The 15,062-nt window shown below is 41.3% G+C and overlaps 1 protein-coding gene across 4 annotated transcripts in view; it reads left to right on the top strand.

Annotated features, from left to right (window-relative positions):
• Nucleotides 1-15,062, top strand: part of MOCOS (molybdenum cofactor sulfurase) — a 61,225-nt gene that overhangs the window by 27,553 nt on the left and 18,610 nt on the right. For all 4 annotated transcript variants that reach the window (XM_059140282.1, XM_059140283.1, XM_059140281.1 and 1 more), the window contains 4 exons: nucleotides 4,725-4,887; nucleotides 9,615-9,690; nucleotides 10,809-10,930; nucleotides 14,405-14,510. In XM_059140282.1, coding sequence (XP_058996265.1) covers nucleotides 4,725-4,887; nucleotides 9,615-9,690; nucleotides 10,809-10,930; nucleotides 14,405-14,510 — 467 coding nt within the window. The remainder of the gene's footprint in view (nucleotides 1-4,724; nucleotides 4,888-9,614; nucleotides 9,691-10,808; nucleotides 10,931-14,404; nucleotides 14,511-15,062) is intronic.

The following is a 15,062-nucleotide window of genomic DNA, read 5'->3' as shown; positions in this document are numbered from 1 at the left end:
AGTGCATCTCAGAAGGAGACACACTCTGTTCATTTGTGTCAATGCTGGTCAAATTAACTTCATCATTTGCTTAAGATGGAGTCTGCCAGGTTTCTCTACTGTAAAATTCATTAATAAGTAATTAATCAGTATTTTGTGGGGAGATACTTGAGGATATGTAAATATCCTGATCCCTATCAGATTTTATTCACCAGATTTAGCATCTATTGATGACTTTTGCCTAAATCAGTGATTGGTATGATGATTACAAAATGGCAATTTAAGAAATTCTATCATTCTATTTTTATTTATTAGCTGGTATTCTACTGTAGGATAGAAATTTCCTTCTTCCATTTTTATTTATTCATTAATTATTCTTTCTTTTTGTATCTGCATGGACCCATGGATTCTGATTTTCCTCAAAAGGTTACAACCCATCATCATCAGTATTTATTTTGATGCCTAAATTGCCACAGACTTGGCCATGGGGAGCTCCGTCAGGTCAGCTCCTGTGTCCTTTCGATATGTCCCTATTATTCCTTGAACATTTCCTTATTCTCTGGTGCAATAATGTGTTCTAGGCTCATTCTGTATGTCCCCTGCCTGAGAAATGGAATGGGTCATTTCATCAAAGGCACTTCACATCTTACATCAGAGAATGATATTGAGAAACTAATACTTGGTCGCCACGTCTGATCCTTGTTCTTTCTCCTATGCCCTCTGTATGTACAGAGCTTAGAAATGTTTGCTGCTGTGACAGATTAGCATAAACTTTTAACAGGACTCATCTGATTAGATTGGGCCCATGTGGGTCATTCAGGAAGCTCTCTCCATTGTAAGGTCCTCAACTTTAATTGCACCTACAAGTCCCTTTGGCCTAATCCCAGAGATTAGGATGTGGACATGTTTAGGATGACCATTAATCTGTCCACCACTATATATGTATGTGTTAAGACTTTTGGGATACACAACATACACGTGTGCATACACACATCTATATTTCTTTCTTTTCCTTTTTTTTTTTTTTTTAAGAGTTTTATTTATTTAGGGCACTTAAGTGGCTCAGTTGGTTAAACCACTGCCTTTGGCTTGGTCATGATCCCGGACTCCTGGTATCGATTCCCGCATCGGGCTCCCAGCTCCACGGGGAGACTGCTTCTCTCTCTGACCTTCTCCCGTCTCATGCTCTCTCTCTCTCTCTCTCAAATAAATACATAAAATCTTTGAAAAAAAAAGATTTTTATTTATTTATTTGAGAGAGAGAGAGAGAGTGAGCACAAGCAGAGGGAGCAGCAGGGAGAAGGAGAGGGAGAAGCAGAGTCCCCAGTGATCGGGGAGCCCAATGCGGGACTTGGTCCCAGGACCCTAGCATCATGACCTGAACTGAAGATAGCCACTTAACTGACTGAGCCACCCAGGCATCTTGTCTGTATCAATCAATCAATCTATCATCTATTGATCTATCATCTCTCTCTGTCAGCTAGCCATGCTCCCGATTTCCCACGAACACCTCCACCTTCAATCCGATACCACACGTGGGGGTTTGGTTACAGAAGGAGGAGTTGAGCACATGAGTACCCCCGCTGCTGCCGCTGAAGGCTCAGCCCCACACATGTCAGTTCCCGCCTCCCTCAGGAAGAAGAAACGGGGAAAAGGGAAGCCAGCACATTAAATTTTTAGAGGAAAAAGTAAAAGATAGAAAATTATAGACCCATTTCAACCAGTAGGCGAAGAACAGTGCAGAGTCTGAGGTTTGCCCTCCTTTTACACTAACCAGCTAGCCTGCCCCAGTGTTCTCAATGCTGACAAAAACCACGAGACTCCTGGGTCCGAGACAAGGACTTTATTACTCACAGAACAACAGGCAGCATGAGCTTCATGTTTGTGTTACTTCCCTGTGCCCCGTGTGTCCCAAGAGGAGATACAGAGGGGCCCAGGTGGATGGTGTGCCCTTGGCTCAGCAGCCCCTGCCCCAGGGAACCATACTCATCATGGGCTGCAAGCAGACGTGCCTTGCTGTTGCTCAGGAGGAAGACGTCATACTACTGCACTGTGAGCACACCTGCTCTCCTGCCTGAGGCTTGTACTCACTGTATTTACTTGTATTTACACAAACATACTCAGAAAGGGAGTCTGGAACATAGGGCAGTTTGGCTTCTGCTCCTTACAACAGACATGCAGAAACAAGAGACATGAAGATCGTCTCCCAGTAATACATTGTCTTCTAAAAAGTTACTTGTAATTCAAAATACGTTTTCCTATAGAAAGAAGGATGGTGGTTTCTGGGTTTTCCTATAGAAATAATAATGATTAACAATAAACAAACAAACAAACAAACAAATAAGAAATAATGATGGTGGTTTCCGGGCTTACCCGAAAAGGCTTATATAGACCATTATAGCGCAGAGATTGAGTGTTGGACCAACAGAAGCAGCTATAGTCTGTAGGAGACTATTTGATAATGTGAGAAAAATTAAAGAGAGAGGTAAAAGGATTAACACCTATGGATCATATGATATATTTTAGTTGCTTTACATTTTATATTTCATTTTAGCTTTGAGCCCATACTATGAGAAAATCCTACATGTGACAAAGCCAAGACTCAGGAAGGTTAGGAAGTTGTTCAAAGCTACTAACAGTTGAGGTGGGATTTAACCCAGGTCTGTCAGTCTGCAGAGTACCCCCACCTCTCAACACACATTTCCACTGTCTGAATACAGGGCTCACCCTGCTTAAGGTGAAACTTACCCTGACATTCGTCCTCCTTGGGTTCTGTGCCTTCCCCCTGCTCCCTGCAGCTCCTCTCCTTCATGTTCCATGGAGCCCCAGTCTTCCTTGAAGTCTCTCACTGGAAGACCCACCCCCAAATGCTCCTTGATTAAAAATTGCATCCTTTTCTTCATTACCTGCTGTTGAAGTTTTCATATTCTTTTGGGTAGCTGAATTGAGTGCTCAGAGGAAAACAGTTGGATGAAATTGATTCGCAGGTCAAGAATGATGGTCTCGTCGTTGGGTGATGGATATTGGGGAGGGTATGTGCTATGGTGAGTGCTGTGAAGTGTGTAAGCCTGATGATTCACAGACCCCTGGGGCAAATAATACATAATAGGCTAATTAAAAAAATAATGATTGTCTCTTAACTACTTCAAAAGCATGTTTTTCACCTTTGCCTGTTCTTTTCTTCACTGGAGACCTGGTTCCAGAAGAGCCCTCTCTGATGGGGCTACTGGCCATGTGCTGTGGCATGCAGCGCTGTTAGTAACTAAGCTGTGGACAAAACTCCTGTGAAGACTTGGCCGTACTTCACTGAAATGTCATTAGCTTTTCCCTAATGCCCTTTTTCTGTTGCAGGATCTCATCCCAGATGTCGTATTATATTTAGAGGTCATGTCTCCTTAAGCTTCTGTGGGCTGTACCGGTTTCTCAGACTTTCCTTGTTCTTGATGACCTTGACAGTTTTGAGGAGTACTGGTCAGGTATTTTTTAGCATGTCCCTCAATTTGGGTTTGTCTGATGTCTTTCTCATGATTAGACTGGGCCTACAGGTTTTTCTGGGGAGGAGAACCACAGAGGCAAAGTGCTAATCTCATCATATCAAATATCACATATCATATCATATCATAGTACATACTATCAACATGACTTATCACTGTTGATACTAATTAACCCCGATCATCTGGTTGAGAGAGTATTTACCAGGTTTGTTCCCTCTAAAGTTTCTGCTCCATCTCCTTTCCATACTGAAGTCTTTGGAAGCAAGTCAGTCAGTGTTGCCTATGTGTAAGCGGTAGGGAGTTACCCTCCTCCTCTTTGAGGAGGGCAGCGTCTATATCAATTATTTGAGGTTCTTCCACATGGGAGATTTCACTTTTCTTACTTATATATTTGGGTATTTATTTATTATTTATTCAATCATGTATTTTTTTCAGTATTGACTCCTGAATATGTATTTTGTATGTTGAGCTATAATACAGTACTATATCATTATTCTTGTTTTTGCTCAAATTGTTCCAGTTCTGGCCAGCAGGCATGCTTTCAGCTGACTCCTGCATCCCTTTGACATACTCCCATCATTTTGTTTTTTTGAGTATTTCCTTACTTTTCTACCACCACCAGATGCTCCTGATCCAGCCCTAGAATTAAGCATTTCTCCAGTTTTTTTTTTTTTAATTGGAGAATGGGATGGAATGCAAGAGCTATCTGGGCAGTGGGTGTAATTTATATTTTAATTTTGTAGAAATATGAAGAGTTCAGGAAAACTTATGCACTTAAAGTGGATCAGCTCAGTGACCATGCCAGTATAGTTGTAGTTTGTGCAAGACATATGTCTATCGTATGAGGGTACGCCTGTACAGCATTCACCACTGTGGGAGGATAGAAAGTGAGAGTGATAGAAGTCAGTGGGGAAGGGAGATTCGAGATGGGGTGGAGTGAAGACTTACTTTCCATGCACATTCTTGTTTTCTCTGAATGCTGCTCTGTGCATGCACAGTACCCATTTAAAAGACAGGCTGGAGAAGAGAAGGGTAGGAAGTGGATCTGGAGGTTAATGGAAGGTATCCAGCTCTCACAATGTCTCCTTGCATTGTCTTCTTTGCTTTCCTTTCCTTTCTTCCTTCATTTCCTCCTTCAAGAGTATGAGCTGAATTCCTGAAGTCCATCTGTACTTGTGTAACAACTGTGCAATAATGTGAAGACCGTTTTTGAGGAGCCCTGCCCTAAAATACACTTACTTGTTCCTTTAGGTGACCAAGTGGCCTCTAGGAAATCAAGGGCTGCTGTATGACCGGAGTTGGATGGTTGTGAACCACAATGGTGTGTGCCTGAGTCAGAAGCAGGAGCCCCGGCTCTGCCTGATCCAGCCCTTCATTGACCTGCAGCAAAAGGTCATGGTCATCAGAGCCAAAGGTGTGAAAACTGGGTTCATTTCCCCAAATCGACTCTCAAGAGCGTTTTTACTCCTATGAAAGTAAAATAATAGGTTTTTCTCTATTGGATATTGAAATAATCCTGAAGGGAGTGAAATGTTGTCTAAGAAACAACACAAAGATCTTGGTCTGTGTTTTGAGAAATCTTTGGAGAGAGGTAAAGATCTGACAGTTCACTTAGAAAATAAAGGAATATAAAATTTGAAATTATATGTCTTTTCACTCACATTCCCTTTATTTCAGTCAGTTGTCATAATACATACTCAAGCTTTAATTCTTCCTTGTTGAGTTTTTGTTATGAACTAACATATATAAAAGTATAGATCAGCTCTTTCCAATGGAACTTTATGTGATGATGAAAATGTTCAGTATCTATATTGTCCCAGTTGGTAGCCACTGATTACATGTGGCTATGGAACACATGAAATGTGGCTGGTGGGACGTGTTCAGGTCAATAGTTTTTTGGTATAGTCACAAGATTGTGCAACCATCACCACAGTCAACTTTAGAACATTTTCATCACCATAAAAGAGAAACTTCATAGCTATTAGTAGTCACTCCCCATTGCCAGCCTCATCCCTGGCCCCTGGCAAACACCGATTGAATCTATTTCTATGGATTTGCCTATTCTGGATGTTTCGTGTAAATGGAATCACACGGTATATGACTTGACTGGCTTCTTTTGCTTAGCACCATCCTTTCGAGGGTCGTCTATATTTTTGGAATAATATGCCATTGCACGGATACGCCATTTTGAAAAACCCATTTAGTAGTTGTTGGATATTTAGGTTGTTTCCACTTTTTGGCTATTAGAAGTCGTGCTGCTGTGAACATTTGTGTACAAGTTTTCATGTGGCCTTATGTTTTCCAGTCTCTTGGCGATGTACCTAGAAGTAGAATTGCTGGCTCATGTAGGAACTGTATGTTTAGCATTTCTGAGGTGGCTGCATCACCATTTTACATTCCTACCAGCAATACATGCTGGGTCTAATCTCCCCATGTCCTCATTTTCTGGTTTTTTTTGTTTGTTTGTTTGTTATTTTCTGTTGTTGATTTGCAGTAGTCATTGTAGTGGGTGTGTAGTGGTAACTCTGCTGCTTTGATTCACATTTCCTTAATGACTAATGGTGTTGACTATCTTTTCTTGTGTTTATGACTATCTTTTCTTGTGTTTGCTGGCCATCTGTATATCTTCTTCAGAAAAATATCTATTCACATTCTTTGCTTATTTATTCTTGAATTATTGAGTTGTGAGTGACTTTTCTGTATTCTGTATATAGGTCTCTTTTCAGATCTATGATTTTCAAGTATTTTCTCCCATTGTGTAGATTGTCTTTTTATCCTCTTGGTGGCTTGATTTTACTTTTAACCTGTCTGCCTATATCACTATGAGTTGGCTCATGCTTTTTTATCCATTTTGACAATCTCTATATTTTTATTGGTGTGTCCTGTTGGGATTTTGATTGTAAAATCATGTATTTTGTAGTCATATATTTGTAATCATATTTTGATTGTATTACCATATATTAATTTCAAAAGAATTTATATCATATAATATTGAGTCTTTTATTTATAATAGTGTCTCTCTCCATTTAAGACTTCTTTAAGTACTCAAAATTTTAATATTTTCCAGAAACTTTTATACTTGTTTTTGCTATGTAATAATTTTTTTGAAAGAATGCATTAATTTATTTTTGAGTGCGTGAAAGAGGAGAGAGAAAGAATAGGAAGAGGTAGAGATGGAATGTTAAGGAGGCCGTGCACTGGGTGTTAATGTGGGGCTCAGTTTCACCACCCTGAGACAATGATCTGAGCCTAAATCAAGAGTCAGATACTTAATAGACTGAGCCACCCAGGCATCCAGCTATGTAATAGTTTATTGGAATATTTTTAATATTATCTTTTTTCTTTTAAATATTTTAATTGGTTATTAATGCGTATGGAAACACTATTGATTTTTGTATATTAATGTGTTACCTTGTACTTTTTCTGAATTCCTGTTAGTTTTATTAGTTGAGCTGAATATTTCCTTACATATTCTGTATAAATAAGCATATTGTCTTCTAATAATGATAGTTTCATATCTTTCTTTCTAATTTTAATTACTCTTCTTTCTTTTTCTTATCTTATTGCATTGGCTTAGGCTGCTTGTATAATGGTAAAGCAGTGTGGGAAAGATATCCTTCTTCATTACTGATCTGAATAGAATACTTTAAAAAGTTTCAAAAATAAGAATGATGCTTACTAAGGTTTTTGATAGATTGGTTTTACCAGGCTGAAATAGTTCTTATTTAGCCAAATGATGACTAATAGTCAGTCCTTTTTGAATGCTTTTTCTGCATCTCTTGGTTATCCTTTTTTTTTTCCTATAGCCTATTTGTGTGATGTCTTACTTTAGTAGATTGTCTAGTACTAAATTATCCTTGGACCCTTGTAGGGGAAACACTACTTGGCAATGACTTTTTGAAACATTGATGGATTTGGTTTATTAATATTTTGTTTAGTATTTTTGTACCTATTTATTGGTGAAATTGATACATCACCTTCTTTTACTGTACTTTTCTTATTTAAGTTCAGGTATCCAGGATATTAACATCCAAAAACCATTGAGTGGATTGCTTCTCTTTCTTTCTATTGTCTGAAGCATAAAGATATATATAATGATTATATAGAGTTTATTCCAGAATATAAAGAGTGGGAAAGAGAAAGAAAACAAATACCAATATCTTCCACTTCAGATTAGCAGCACTTTGTGAAGTGGTGTGATGTCCCCTCCCATCAGGGATAAGATATTCTGCTCACTTGCAGGGCACTCCCACACTGTGAGAGGACTAAAGGCATCCTTCGGCAATGCGTGACAACACAAATTGAATAACAAACACCAAAACAAGACATTATAATGCTTTCATGCATGTGACCTGTCATTCCCAAAGATTTTAGGCATATTGAGCCCAGAGATCAGGCTCTCCAATTTCTCTGTATCTCTGAGTTGAGCACAGAGCTTAGTATATATGTAATGAACTTATTTCCCATGAACTTTGTTGGGGTCCCTTGAATTCAATTCATGCATGGATCCCAGATTTTGTTGCCTTAACCAGAGGCCTATAATGACCTTTAGAAGGCAACTGAGCGCCAAAGACTCTGAGTGATTTATTTAGAGCCTTGTGTAAGGATAGAAAGAGGCTGAGTACAGGCCCCCCACTGGCTGCCCAGGGAGTGTCCTTATCCACATGCTGTCCTCCATGCTCTGGTTACTTCCTTATAACCAGTGTTCCAAGCTCCCTTGACTGCTCTCCCCTGTGGTTGCATACCTGGCATTGTGATGTTCTTCCATGCACACACTTTTGACACGGCAGCGTCTGTAATTACTCAGCACAGCTTAGTCCTTCTCTAAAATTCAGGAACATTCTGGATTAGTCCTTCCTCTGGCTTTCCTCACACAGGGACAAGAGTATGTAACTGGGAAAAAAAAAAAAAAAAAGAGTATGTAACTGGCTGTGCAAGTGCAAGTTGTGGAGGAGCAGGGGACATAGTTCGTGGAATACTTAGTACTCAAATTATTGTTTCTCTGTCTTTGTCATGGTGAAAACCCTGTTATGATGGTCAGGGCCTGAGGATCAGTTATGATCCAAAGCTCGGGATATGCCCATTTGTTGTGCTCTGTGTGATGGAGAAGGACTGGGATGGGCAGGGATGAAGGCATGCATGACATGCGCTTGCCTGAGGGATAGGTTGGGTCATGCTGGTGAGCAGTATGACCAGCAGTAGTGTGGAGAGGGCTGGAGGGCACAGGTGGGTCACACAGGAGGAGCTTCTGCTTCTAGTGTCCACAAAGTGGGGACTGCCACACATTCTACTCAGGTGTCTTGGCTTCATGCCTTTTCCTGGACTCTAAGGACTCATGGGGGACAAGGACTACAGAATAACAGAGGACCTCAGCAGTTCCAGCCTTTACCAGAGGTCTTTCCCTCCTTCGTGGCACTGGATCAGTTTCCTCTTGTTTCATCCATGTATTTCAGTGTGATTTTATTTAAAGAATAAATGGCACTTTTGCTGGGTAATGATGGGTCATGAGTGTTAACTGTTACTATTCCTGAAACTGTTACATACATATGCTTTATACTCCTCCATACTTATGCAAGTAACTATAAAAAAGCTTCCTAACCCCACTGATATGATAACAGTTTTATGCCTCTCTGTCAATCTATCTATCTATCTATCTATCTATTCATCCATCTCTCTTTCCAGATAATGATGATTGATACAGGAGTCCAATTTGAGGCTGTCTCCCAGGGGCTATTGAGAATTAACACTCTATGCTTATATCTTTACAGAATGAGCCTTCATACCTGCCTATTTCTAAAGGACTTAAGGTAGCTTAGAAAACAATGATCTTGAGATGTGGAGTCGTCCAGAGGTAGCAAAACCTTCTAAGGGATATATAGTGTTCCAGCTACTGTGGATGTGACTGACCAAGGGCAAAGTCTTTTATGAGAAGGCTATTTGCTGTACATAATGTTGGTGGTCATGATCATGCAAAAGAGAATCTCTGTGTTATAAAGAGATTTCCAAGATCTGGCCAATTATTTGATCCAACCAATTTCCAGAGTCATTACAATTCTTGTATATTTCATGATAATGGCCTTTCACTTAAATAGTTGACTCTTTTTGCCTGCTAATAAATCTGTCTCTAACCTCTTTCACTAGGGATGGAGCCTATAGAGGTGCCTCTTGAGGAAAATGAACAGGCTCAGGTTTGCCAAAGCAAGGTCTGTGCGGACAGGTGAGACTCTACAGCAGGTGAAAATCTCAGGTCTGTTTGCAGGTGGCACAGAGGGGGAAAAGAGGAAAGCCCTGTAGATTGGTCCCCCGCTGCACCTGCCCATCCAGTTGACTGCCCCTTTCCCCTCATGAACTCCCCTCTGACCACACTGCCCCGCTCTGTTCTTCAAACTTACCAAACATGCACCTTCCTCAGGATGCCAGCAGAGAGAGAAATGTAGCCATTTAGGGATACCTGCTGTTTTTTATGATGCTCATTCCTGGTTGTACATTTCATTTAGCTGCATTTGAGAGAAATACTATTTTCTGGCTAATAAAGAGGTGGTTAGGCATCTTCTGCTCAGAACCTCTGATTGATGACAATGGACTTTGATGCAGTGTCTCAAAGCATTGGAGGGAAAGTGCAACTAGATGAGGTTTCCTTCTACACTTCCCTTTCCAGACACAGGTTGGCAGCTGTTTGATCCAGTAAAAATGAAGGATATGACAAGTTTTCCCTTCTATCTTGTAATCCCAATGTAAGTTATTAGCAACTTTGCATTATAAATTCTGGTGATGTGTAGATTTTTAAAATAATTTTTAAAATTTTGAATTCTTTAAATTTTATTTTAAAAGTCTCTAAGATTGCAGAGTTAAAAAAAAAAAAAGCTGGATCAATAGATGTACTTCTATTGGTAACTTGAAGGCATAGCATTCTTTTCACAAACCAAACCCATTATTCCTGGCGGCGGTCTGGCCACGAGAGAAAAATACGAGTCAGACCCATAATAAAAATCCAGAAGATATGTCTGGGTTCCAGTCCTTCTTAAAGCAAAGCACCACTCTAGAAGTTCTCAAATTCTAAGCTCTGTGGTATTCAGTGGCTATAATCAATATAAACAAGGTCTTTCAAGATGAACTTCTAAAACTTTTTATCTGATCTGAAAGCTTTGCCCAAGCCCCAGCCCTCAGGTCTCCCCACAGCTTCTTGGGCACACCGTCACTTTAGGCTTCTCTCTGGGGGGATGCAATATCATATTACATTATATTTATTACACTGTATTATATTTTGCAATCTAATGTTTTTGCTATTTGGAATATTATTTAATATTCACTCCCCTCTTTTTTCTTCTCCCCCAGGGTAAATACTTACAACTGTGGAGAAAAAATTTCTAGCTGGTTGTCAAGGTTTTTTGGCCGACCATGTCAATTGATCAAACAAAGTTCAGACTTTCAAAGAAGTGCAAAGATACGGGGCAAAGGTATCACCCTTGGGGTTGGTTCTTAGGGGAGAGGCACTTGGGTTTGCCCTGGCATACACCCAAATCAGTGCATGGAATGGATTTACATGGTGACTCGCTCATACGCAAAAAGCAGGGTAACTGCAGGTGGTCTTCAGAATGACCCCGAGGAGGGGAGGTGGGCTTCCAGCCAGGTGCTCTGCCCAACAGGCACTCTGTCTCAGTCCTCCCTGTTTAGAAGCACAGTTTCATTGTGTTAGAGAAAGACATTGGTAACTTGCTATGTCCTCAGATGGTATGCGGGGACAAGAGGACCTGGTTTCTAGTCTCATGGCAGTGAGAGTTGGACAAGCCTTGAGCCTCATGGTGTCTCAGCTGGTGTAGATCCCAACACCTTCCCCTTGGAAAAGTGTTGGCAAAAGAGCTGTTGTTAGCTGAAGTGAGGCAGCAGAGAAGAAAGTATCTGAAGGTTTACATCCAATGTGGAAAGAAGAGATCATTTTTGGGTGTCTGCTCATGCATCACTCAGGGAAGCCTTGCTTGATGGCTCTCCTTAGAACCAGAGTCCATACCTGAACCTCTTTAGTTCATTCCCTGTTTTATTTTTCTGTGTGGTACTTGTCCCATCCGAGAAGCCATGCCTTTTACTCAGTAGTTCTGTTTATGAGATTGTGCTGGATTGTAAGGTCTGAGACAGGAATTTTGTACGCTTTGTTCAGTCCTGGGGCCCAGAGCAGCATCTGGCACATAGTAGTTGCTCAATAAATACTAGATGCATGGAAGGATAGGTGAGTCATCGCCATACTATCGATCTGTGTAGGGATGCCCCAGCTTAGTGATTAGCTCCCAGAGAGACTGGCTTGTAATCCGAGTAGCATTTTGACAGTATGGGGACTGGGGACTGGATGGAGGACCTGCATAAGTGAAACTGTGAATCTCTGACAACATATGGTGGAGAGAGGATTCAAGGGATGTAATCTACTTGCACTTTTAGAAGTGTTGGCAATTTGTCATGTCAAAAGTTGTTCAAAAAATTTGAGTTGCTGTGTGATGGAGAAGGGGAATAAATGTATGCTCCTCTTATTGAGGAGGGGAGCTGGCGGTGTCTGGGCATGGGGGAGCTTAGAGACATGATGAAAGGGGAGAGAGAAATGGGCAGTTCTGTGAGCAGGGACATGCAAGGAGTGGGCCTCAGCAGGACCAGGGCCACCATAGAAATGAGCTGATGGAATAAACTCTGATCATTCCTAGTGCCTCCTGTCTACCTGGGGCTCAGCTTGATCCTCAGGAGGATGGCTAGAATCATGAAATGGGTTGTGGTCCTTTGAGATCTAAGTTTACAGGCAATGGCTTACTGGTAGACAGTGACACTAACATAAAGGTCATAATAAAGATCTCTTCCAAGGGCACGGGTGTGGAGGAGGCATCCTCTACACCTGGAGTGAGTTGCGGAGGGCTTCAGGGAGGAGGGAACTTGGGAGCTGCATCTTAACATGAGATAAGAGTTTTCTAGGCAGAGAGAGGCACGAAGGTTAGTCCGGAGCGGAATGGCAGGGCTTGGCATTTCATGGGCCCAGTGAAGAGTTTAGGAGGGTTGAAAGTGGGTAGGGGTACCCTGGGGCAGAGCTGGGGAGAAGAGATGACTGTTTGGCTGAAGAGTCAATGAGAACTATCTTGTGTTGGGGGCACTCAGTGAAGAACTCTGAGCTGAGGAGTTTCGTGATGCCACATGTGTTAGAAAGAGTCTTGGCACCATGTGACGGCTGCATCAGAGGGCGGGGTGGGTGGAGCACAGGGCAGGAGGGGAGGCAGGAGGTGGCAGTGAATGTCCTAGGGGGAGATGGGGACCTGGCTGAGGCGAAGGTAGGTGCAGAGGGAAGTCTGTCCCCTACATGATACAGTGCCAGGGAGCATCAGCTGGAGAATGTTAAACTTCACGGATGCCATTATGGTAGAGAAGTCTCTGACAGGCTAGGGCTTTGAACATTTTTAGGTTGGTACACCTGAGAGGAACTTTTTTAGAGTTACCCTACTTCCTTTTACATTTTTAAATTGTCATCTAAATTGACCAGTAGAATCTCAATATTTTGTATTTTGATACTCAAGTATTCATTTAAAAAGGTATGTATGAGCATACTTCTTTTAATTGGTCAGAAATTTTATTTCTTTCCTTTCCCTTCTTCAACTTGTATTTCCCTTTGACTTCCTTGACATAATTTTATTTTATTGTTATATATTTCATACCTGAAAATCTTTCCTTGGGGCACCTGGGTGGCTCAGATGGTTATGCGTCTGCCTTCGGCTCAGGTCATGATCTCAGGGTCTGGGATCGAGCCCTGCATCATCTGGGTCTCTGCTCAGCAGGGCTTTGTTCCCCCATTCCCCCGCCTACTTGTGATCTCTGTCTGTCAAATAAATAAATAAAATCTTTAAAAAAAAAAAAAAAACCAGAGTGTTCTAAGAGCTCATTTTCTTTCTGAGAGATTTGAGTGATGCTTAGAACATTTTTATTATTTCCAGGGCACCATTTTTTTCCTTTGTAGAAATAGTGTCTTCTTTTTAAAAATGCAAGCTAACAGAAGCATGATTCATTTGCATTCCAAGAAAACAGGTCTTCTTTTTAAATTTACTTCAACTTTTTATTGAGGTGTAAGTGACATGTAACATTATATTAGTTTCAGATGTACAGCATGATGACTTGATATTTGTATATATAGAGAAATGATCACCATGATAAGTCTGGTTAACATCTGTCACCATATTTAGTTACACATTTTTTTCTCGTGATGAGAATTTTTAAGATTTATTCTCTTAGCAACTTTCAAATATGTCGTACAGTGTTATTAACTACAGTCACCATGGTGTACATTACATCCCCATGATGTATTTATTTTATAACTAGTAGCTTATATCTTTTGATTCCATTTACCCATCTTGCCCACCCCTATCCCCTGCCGCTGGTGACCACCTATCTGTTCTCTGTATCTGAGTTTGTTTTCTTTTCTTTTCTGGTTTTTTGTTTGTTTGTTTGTTTCAGATTCCACATACAGTGAGCTCATACAGCATCTCTAACTTATTTCAGTTAGTGTAATGCCTTCAAGGTCCATCCCTGTTGTCACAAATGGCAAGACTTCATTTTTTAAAAAAAGATTTTATTTATTTATTCATTTTAGAGAGAGAGAGAGAGAGAGTGAGGGGTGGAGCAGAGGGGAATGGAGAGAATTGCCAGTAGAGAGATGCTGGCCTCCATCGCATGACACTGAGACGATGACCTGAGCCAAAACTAAGAGTCGGGTGCTTAACCAACTGCATCACCCAAGCGCCCCAAGATTTCATTCCTTTTTATAGCTGAGTAATATTGGTGTGTGTGTGTGTGTGTGTGTGTGTGTGTGTATGTGTGTCTGTGTGTATGTGCATGTGCGGTTATCACATCTTCTTTATCCACTCATCCATCGAAGGATACTTACACTGTTTAAAATACTCTGTCACTTTTAGATCAGTCTGCTGGTGCAACAGCCACCCTTTCTCTGGTGAACGAAGCACAGTATTTGCTGATAAACAGATCTAGTGTGCTGGAGCTCTGGCAGCAGTTAAACGCCAGGTAAGGTCCTTTGCCTGGGGAACAGCAGACAGATGTAACCCCTTGACTCTGGGAGTGAGCCTGGCACCCCGCTGGGGAGTCCTGGAGTCCCGCTGAGAGACGGGGGCCCTGGGAAATCACAAAGCCCTTTGGTCCAGTTCCCACGTCTCTCCTGATGCCTTCATGGTGCTTAGTCAACCCCAATTCTTATTTTTCAATCATTCTATTTCTTCACATTTGTTGTAATTGAATTGGACTTGACCCAATTTTATTTCAGGACCACCCTCCCACTACTCCCTGTCCCCTAGGAGCCTTGCCCTACTTCCACAGTCATTTTGAGTGGAAAGAAGGGTGATTATGAGAGCTTTTAGAGTTGTAGCTCTAGAAGCTGTTTGCCTGTATTGTCATACAGAACCGGCACCACTGCCTGTCTATGCTCACCCAGTGATTTCCAAGGGCCCTGGCGTGTTAGAGGGTCACCTCTAGAAAGGGTTCATTCAACCCTCTTCATTGTTCTTTAAAGGACATTGAAGTCCCAAGGGAATCAGACCATTAGGGCAAAAAAATCAGCCC

The sequence above is a fragment of the Mustela lutreola genome, chromosome 11 (genome assembly GCF_030435805.1).
Source record: "Mustela lutreola isolate mMusLut2 chromosome 11, mMusLut2.pri, whole genome shotgun sequence".
NCBI classification, from domain to species: domain Eukaryota; kingdom Metazoa; phylum Chordata; class Mammalia; order Carnivora; family Mustelidae; genus Mustela; species Mustela lutreola.
Note: the sequence above shows the minus strand (reverse complement) of the source record. Positions and strands in the feature narration are given on the sequence as shown.